General features: G+C 32.6%; 1 protein-coding gene across 1 annotated transcript; it reads left to right on the top strand.

Annotated features, from left to right (window-relative positions):
• Nucleotides 1-5,487: 5,487 nt before the first annotated feature.
• Nucleotides 5,488-6,185, top strand: LOC149551384 (lachrymatory-factor synthase-like). The gene has a single exon (XM_089786893.1). It carries the CDS (start codon nucleotides 5,545-5,547, stop codon nucleotides 6,016-6,018), a length of 474 nt encoding a protein of 157 aa, XP_089643019.1. The 5' UTR covers nucleotides 5,488-5,544; the 3' UTR covers nucleotides 6,019-6,185.
• The last annotated feature ends 2,245 nt before the right edge of the window (nucleotides 6,186-8,430 follow it).

Genomic DNA, 8,430 nt, shown 5'->3' with positions numbered 1-8,430 from the left:
ATACTTGTTCACTGCAGCCTGAACAAATTTACACTAACCACTAATGTTGTCATGGCTTTTAAAAACTTTGTTATGGCTTAATACATATCTGGTGGGCATGCATGGCCTTTCCTATAGATAGCAGTGAATGTGAATGTGCTTCCTATATGCCAATTATTCCACCCACGAGTTCCATCAAATGTCTGCTTCTACTTAACCTATGCTTGTTCTGCCATATTGATAAGGAATGGAGCTATCAGCTTGCATTAAAGGGTATGGGTACACATTCTTGCATAGTATTCTCAACACTGACACATAGATGTATAGCCTCATATCCTTGTGATGCCTCAGGAAGCTCATGTCTTTCATTAGATTGTAGCAATTATAAATTTTCCTATCTGTTCCTTCCTTTAGCTGTCTTGACATTGATCACTATCTCCATTGGAAGCCACATGATGAATTGTTATACTTTGCTTCTTCATGTCTATTCATTTGACTATCTTTTGCTAATCTCTTGTATTTTGTTATGTTTTGAGGTCCAATTCCTTTCTACTTAAGCCTATATCCCTCATGTCATGACTTGGCATACCTTTTGTGACTATAGAGTGGTCAATTCTTTCATAATTAAAATGGTGTGCATACTGAGTTGCAATATCTTCGCTACAATTAATCGATAAATACATGCATTATGGCTCCTATTTGATAGAGTATTGCCTAGTCCTATCATGCTGAAAGTGGAGTATATTCTCGAGGTGCAACATTGTATAGATGCAATAGATCGACCAGCTTGGAGGCCAAAGCCATTATTTGAGTTGTATAGCTATAAATATCTTTGTCCATGTTCTTACCATGTTTATGTTTACAAAATTTTCAAAAATTTTGGCCTCAAATTCCCCATGATCTTAATATGATTAGTTGTCCTTTACACTCTCCAAATGAACTCTGTTTAGCACTTGGATGACCAAGCCATGTTTTTGTTTGTGATATTTCATAAGACCATCTGCCATATATATCTACATGGAAAGCCCTTGATTTGGAGAAATGATGATCAAAAGTATGCTATTGCAAGGTGTAAAGCATATATGGTATAACAATTCTACAACTAGCATTAAAAAGCACTTTCTTGAGCTAGTTTTTCCACATTGTCAGAGAATTCCTTTTCAAGAATCCACAGTGACATTTTAGAGTTGGTTCTATTCCTTATTTTGTTTGTAGGGAACATTGCACTAATGCACCTGGGACTACATAGAATTATAGCTAGTTGGAGAGGAAATAAATGTTAAGATTCAGGATCATTGATTAGATGTTCAACCATATCTAGTGAAATTTGATTTCCAAGAAATTCCCTTCTCAGCTGAAGCTTTGCCAATTATCTTGCAGCAAAAGCTTGATATGCTTCCATAACGACAACTTCAACTTACCCCTTCTACTTGATGGCAAGTGACCTGACAGATGAGTCACAAGATTGCATACATCCTTGAGTAGTATCTTATTGCCCAGATATCAAAAATATCCACTAGCCTTTAAACTATCTTCACATTAAAAACATTTTTTGCCATACGGCTCAGTTGAAGGCTGAAATGATACTTCAGCATGACAATTAGATTCCACAAGATGGCTCTCAATTTGTTGTATATGAGGCTCCTGCTGTTCTTGTTCAAGCAAAGAATGTGATTGTTGGACTTTGAAATAGTGAAGGCTTTCTCTTCCTTGAAATTGAGCATATTATGTTTTGAGTGATGCACATATATGAAATAGCTATGATATTTTAATTTTTATTTGAAACAAAAAGTTATTTATTTTTTCTATAACATTTGTAAGTTTTCATGTGTTCAAGTATTGGTATATATTTTTATCAACATTTGGATTTTTTTTATATGTACAAATAGTTCAATTAATTACAATATATACTATAATAGTAAATTTTTTTTTGAAGATTGGACTCTATCTATGAAAAGTGAGAAGATTTGAGATATAAAATTTTACTCTTTTAGAACTTGGTTAGGAGAAACTCTAGCGAATGATGTGAACATGCATTATGACTCCAAATTGTGTGGGTAATGAGAAAAAAAGTTCCAAAATAATCTTCTAGTTTAAATGTAATGATACATATTTATATAGTTATCTATACTCTCCATGATGAAAAGTATTGTCAACAATATATGCCCTCTTAATTAGGTGCATCTAACATATGCAAGGAAGAGGAAAAGTGGGAAAAAGATACATGACAATGATGTTTGTACTAGAACACAAACAATTAAATTAAGATGGTATCATGTAGTCTAACATATATCATGGAGAAGGCATCACGCCTTGTGGTTGCCTAAATTTGGGCAATCAATGACAAAGCTCGACAAGTTAGATGTGAGAAATCATAATATATGGTGACCTAAAATATAAGTGATTGTGATCAACAAAAACATTTAATTATAAGATAAAGACATGATAAGGATCCAAGCATGAAAAATATATGAGATAATTTTGAAAACAATGTGAAAGCATCAGAATTGTATGTTATATATCATAAGGTGAATATGGATCAATAAATGAATCATTGATAAGTATTGAAAATTTAACATGAACATAAAAATGAAGTACTAGTTAGGAGAATTTTATAGAAACATCTTCATATATGACAAGTGTTGTGCATCTACAATGTGTAGAATAACATAATTCAAAAACACATGGGGATAAATGAGTACTAGGCACATGGAATAAGGAAATCAATTGAATAGAACACATAACATATGGGTTAAAGTATTAAGAGATCTAAACAAGATGGTTGAATTATTCTTTTTCTTTTAATTTGATAAAATAATTGAATGGATTATTATATATGAGAAATAAGATAAAGGGACATAAATTTGACAATAATCAACAAAAAAAGCTACAAATTAGATATGCAAAATATGACTGTAGATATGGAAAAAAGAATAAGGAAGGAACCTATCACCAAAAAGTCAAGCCTAAAAAATTAAGACTACATGGTTGGGCAATCTAGTCCTAGAGGTGCTCAATGTAAATATTGTAAGCAAATTTTGACTTAAGATCTCACTTAGATCATCTTCCTAAAATTTCTTAAAAAATGTGTCAAACTATTTGGCCAAGCTACATAGTCCTCTCCTCCTCATCTCTCCCCCTCTCATTTCATTCTCACTCTTTATCTCTTTCTATCGACATCTTTATCTATCTATCTATTTCCCTATTCCTCTCATCCTTTTACATTTACCTCTATCTACATCTCCCCCTCTCTATACATGTTGATCGCTTCCTCCCGCACAGTTGTTTTTTCAACTCCCCCACCTCTCTCTCTCTCTCTCTCTCTCTCTCTCTCACACACACACACACACACACACACACACAACAACAAACATAATATTAGCCTATTGAATCTATCTTCTCCAATTAGAAGTTTTATTTTAATAATGGTTGGATCACTATGAATTATTACATAGTTAATTTAATCCCATTGCATCATCATTTTTGAATGGCCTACCAATTGAACTCTTGTACTACATATACATATTAGTTGACTTTTTACACCTTTCAAATACCTATTATACACCAAGGTGAAATTATTAATTATATTGATATTATATGTATTATCTTTTTCAACAAAATTGTTTCAATGCAATTTTCAAAAATTTAATTTTTTATTCAATATTATTTTTCCTAAATTATGATACAACTATTTTAGAAAAACTAAAATAAAATATAAATAAACTTTAATTGATTACTATAAATAAACTTATATTTATAAATAATATTGAAAAAAAATTTAAATTTTTATTTATTTATTTTGTATATAGATTTTTAAAGATGCAAAACATACATTCTATAAAATCTATATAAAAAAAAAAAAAAATCACAATTGAATCTTTGTATGTATGATGTAATGAAGAGTACACACATTCTTTTATTAAATATTTGTGGTGTTCTTTTTCATTTTAATATGTGCATTTTTTTTAATGAAAATTAGAGATTATACTGCTCAAGTTGTACTCGTGTATTTTTAAAAAATCTATATGACAATACATGATCTATCTTTTCAAATAAAAGAGTCACTCCGTGATCATGTGATCAATTAACCAAAGGTGATCAATTAACCAAAGATGTGATGATAATAAAAACATTTCTCACAAACAATTATATGTAATTTGGAGATTTCTATCTGATGTAAGTATAAGTAGCTTTTGTCAACGAGCCCACTACAAATCAAATTGTACGTTCACTAATCCCATAACTATTTTTTTCTCCTTAATGACCTCTATAAAAAAAACTAAAAAAAACTAACTTTCCATTTTGACTGTGTATTTATTTTTTAACATCCCAAGTAGAAACAAATCCTCCTAGTTAATTTAGGGTCTGTATTAGAAATTGAGAATAGTAGAAACAAATCCTTCTAGTTAATTTAGGGCTTGTAATAGGAATTGAGAATAGGAATTGAGAATAGACATCTGCTATTCTAGATTTTTTATGCTTACATTTGTTATTTTGAATTTGTTATTCTCAAAGTGGAATTGCATGTCCAAAATATCACACAAACCGCATTTGTTTAGTCCTCTTCATGTTTGCGGGGTTAAAATGGCAGCTGGGCTCTGCAGAAGCCAAGGTCATGGCTGATGAAAGACAATAACGACTGACAAAATTAAATGCAATTGTTTGACAAAATGCTCTGAATGGTTGAATGCGTGTTTGAACTTCTCTCAGGTCACATGTGCGCCATTGGAAGGTTCATAGGGGAGAGGACCCAGTAGTTGTCCACCCTAAATTTGCGCTGCTCAAAATCTTATGTGGAAATTTTAAATCACTCTCATTTTTTGGTAGTAGCTTACTTGGCAAGTCCCCTGCTTATAATTAAGGTTTCAGAGCCACATCATCAAATATGATGCCACATCAGCATAATTTTTGTCAACGTGTCCAAAACAACCCAAAAAAAAAGTGAGACCAATCATAGTGCATTGGAGACCCCCATAGTTGTGTAGCTGATGTGGCATCACACTATTGGTTGTTTTTTGGGAAAAGGGATACTTTTCATTCACTTATGGGTAATTATCATTAACAAGAACAACTTTAAAGTCACATCTATTGGTACAATCTTTTCAAAAATGTTGGTTGTTAAATCAACAAGTGTGGGTATTAAGTTAACAACTACTATCACAACTATTGGTACGCACTCAAGCACTGGGTCCTCTCCTCTAATAAAATTTAAAAGAAAGTCAAAGGTGAAGAAAACATTGCATAAGGGCCAAAAAAACCAAAGAGGCAAACAAATAACAAAGCAAGGCACCATTAAAGAAGTTGATATTTAAAACATTGCATCAGAATCAAACCAACACGTAGTCTAAGCAGGTGCGGCATCAGAATATAATAACAATGCCAAGGTAAGAGTCAAGGAAAACGTCTAAAATAAAATAAAATAATCACCGTTGAAGAGAACAATTGTATCAGAGTCAAACATGTGCCGCATATTGGGTTAAGCGCAGGCTAAACCAGCCATTTAGATTCCTCATAAATGTCTGTTTCCAACCATTAATTGTCCCACAATCCGCATTTGGGTAAAAAATGGCGAGCTCCAAATGGCAGGGCTGTGTAGAAAGCAATGTCAAGGCTCCACTGGAGTTCGTATGGAAGATAACAAGGGATTACTACGACCTAAAGAAGTGGTTTCCGGGCATGAAATCGTGCGAAAGAGTGGAAGGAGCGCCTGAACAGGGGATTGGCTCTCTGCGGCACTGTGTAGTAAGCTTTCCATCCGATGAGTGGAGTAACGAGTATTTTTTCATAGAGGAGCTCATCGCTGAGGACGATACTGAACATTCTTCTACCGTTCGCGTGACTGACACAAACTTGCAGAGCTTTATGGGGTATGAGGGTACCATTCAACTCTCAGAAACAGGGGAGCATGACAACTGTTTGCTGAAATGGTCATTCCAGATTAACCCCATCGCTGGTCGTTCCAAAGAGGATATTGAGGCCCTTTGGGGTTCTATTCTCACTGGCAGGACTAAGAATCTGGAAGAGCTCGCTTCTCTGTAGTAATAATTTTAATCATTGCGTGTGTGTCGTGGAGTTTGTCAGTGAAGTTGATTCAACTTCATTCTAGTGGTTGGTTTTCAGGTGTGCCGGTTTAAGTGATGTTTGTTTTTCAGACCTCTCGTCGTTTGTTATCTTTGGATATGAGTAATTAATTGGTCGGTTTGCTTTTTTCTTCTAAATAAATTAAATGATCAGTGAATTTCTTTAGATACTATAATAACATCTTAATCCATACAACAACTAAGAGTGGTCAATAAGAAGATTAGAGTTCAAATTTGATTACTTCAATCTGAAGGGTTATGAATGGCTTAAGTTGGTACTTAAATCTTTTTTCGGTCAATTCTAATTCATTTCTATCATTAATATGGCTATTTTTATAGCAAAGTAAGATCAATTAGAGCATGAAAGACTGAACCAAGACTCACTAGTTCTATCTCAGGACCTTTGAATTCGTTTGGAGAATATTGTGTTCTTGCCATCTCATTCTGCTTCACACAATCATCTCTCTAAGCTACTCTCCCTACGTCACTCACAAAGTTAAGAAAGGAAGGAATATGGAATTGCTCATAGATTAGAAAGGAAGGAATATGAAATTGCTCTTAGATTAGAAAGGAAGGAATATGAAATTGCTCATAGATTAGAGAGACAAAAGCTTCTGAAACCAAAATGAACTTTATTTATGTTAATGCAAATTGCAACCAACCAACTTGCTCTGATACCAAGTTTAGGGACACAACTATGAGGATGATTTAGGACCAAAAACATTATTACTTAAATCATGCGTTGTATGCTTATAGATATTTAAAAATTACTATTTAAATCATGTGTTGTATGCCTATAGATATAATAATGATTACAGACAATACTTATGCAAGGGTATGATGTTTGATCCTCTTAAAGAGGAGAGCATACTCTCCAAGAGGAACTTTTGATTACCAATTAACAATTGAAAATTTCTAAATGCATTAACAACAACCAATAGCTTCTTATGCGTAAAATGATTATTTTAATTTCATGCCTTTAAGGGATCTAGATTCATACTTTATGATGTATTTTATGGTTTTATAAGACACCCAGGTGCCTTCCACAAGTAGTACGAGATACTTCCATATTGTTGTCACCATATGTAGAGTAAAAAACATATGGCTAGTTTCATGGACTATCAAAGGACCCTTCCTTTCCTTTTTACCATATAGTTCAACTATGATTTCAAGGGCTAAATTATGTCACCAGTTGTTGAAATTTTAGGTTTGCCATCTCACTTTGAAATATTTTTAAATATACATATTATTGTACAAAGACAGTCATGTTAAAGATGAGATAATTTAAGTAAAAGATAAATTGCATAGGTATGATAATTTTTAATGATATTTTGTTCCTATTTTGATGTGCATATGAATGTAACATAAGCATTGTTTTAAAACTATGTGCAATGTCATAACAAAGGTGTAAGTATATATTCAAACACACCAAAAAATTACACATGTCGTTGAACAGCATACAAGTATTCTTTTTGATGTCTCCTAGGAATGAGTGCTCCATTGAACATTTCAAATCAACAAAAACTTTGTAATGAGTAGTGTCTACCACATGATCAAGACAAATACAAGCTAGATGTTGGTCTAGCTAACTATGAAAAGAGAAGATCCGAGACACACAATTTTACTCTTTTAGAATGTGGTATTAAGAAACTCTAGCCAATGATGTGAACATACATTATAACTCCTAATTGTGTGGATAATAAGAAAAAAAGTTCCAATATAATCTTCTTGTCTAAATGTAATGATAAATCTCTATCTAGTTATATATACTCTCAATGATGAAAAGTAGTATAAACAATATATGCCCCCCTTAATTAGGTGTATCTAACATATGCAAGGAAGAGGGAAAGTGGAAAAAATATACATGACAATGATGTTTGTACTAGTACACAAACAATTAATTAATATGGTATCATGTAGTCCCAACATATATCACAGGGAAGATGCCCCATGGTTGCCAAAATTTGGGCAATTAATGACAAAGCTTGAAAAGTTAGATGTGAGAAATCATAATATATGGTGACCTAAAATATAAGTGATTGTGATCAACATAAACATTTACGTATAAGATAAATACATGATAAGGATCCAAGCATAAAAAATATGTGAGATAAGTTTGAAAACAACGTGCAAGCATAAGACTTGTATGTTATAGATCATAAGGTGAACATGGATCAATAAATGAATCATTGATAGGTATTGCAAATTTAACACGAACATAAAAATGAAGTACTAGATGGGATAATTTTATAGAAACATCTTCATATATGATAAGTGTTGTGCATCTACAATGTGTAAAATAACATAATTCAAAAACACGTGGAATAAATTACCAGACACATAGAATACGAAAATCAATTGAGTAGAATAC

Source organism: Cupressus sempervirens, chromosome 6, assembly GCF_028749045.1.
Source record: "Cupressus sempervirens isolate cs-2001-9-10 chromosome 6, ASM2874904v1, whole genome shotgun sequence".
Classification (NCBI taxonomy): domain Eukaryota; kingdom Viridiplantae; phylum Streptophyta; class Pinopsida; order Cupressales; family Cupressaceae; genus Cupressus; species Cupressus sempervirens.
Note: the sequence above shows the minus strand (reverse complement) of the source record. Positions and strands in the feature narration are given on the sequence as shown.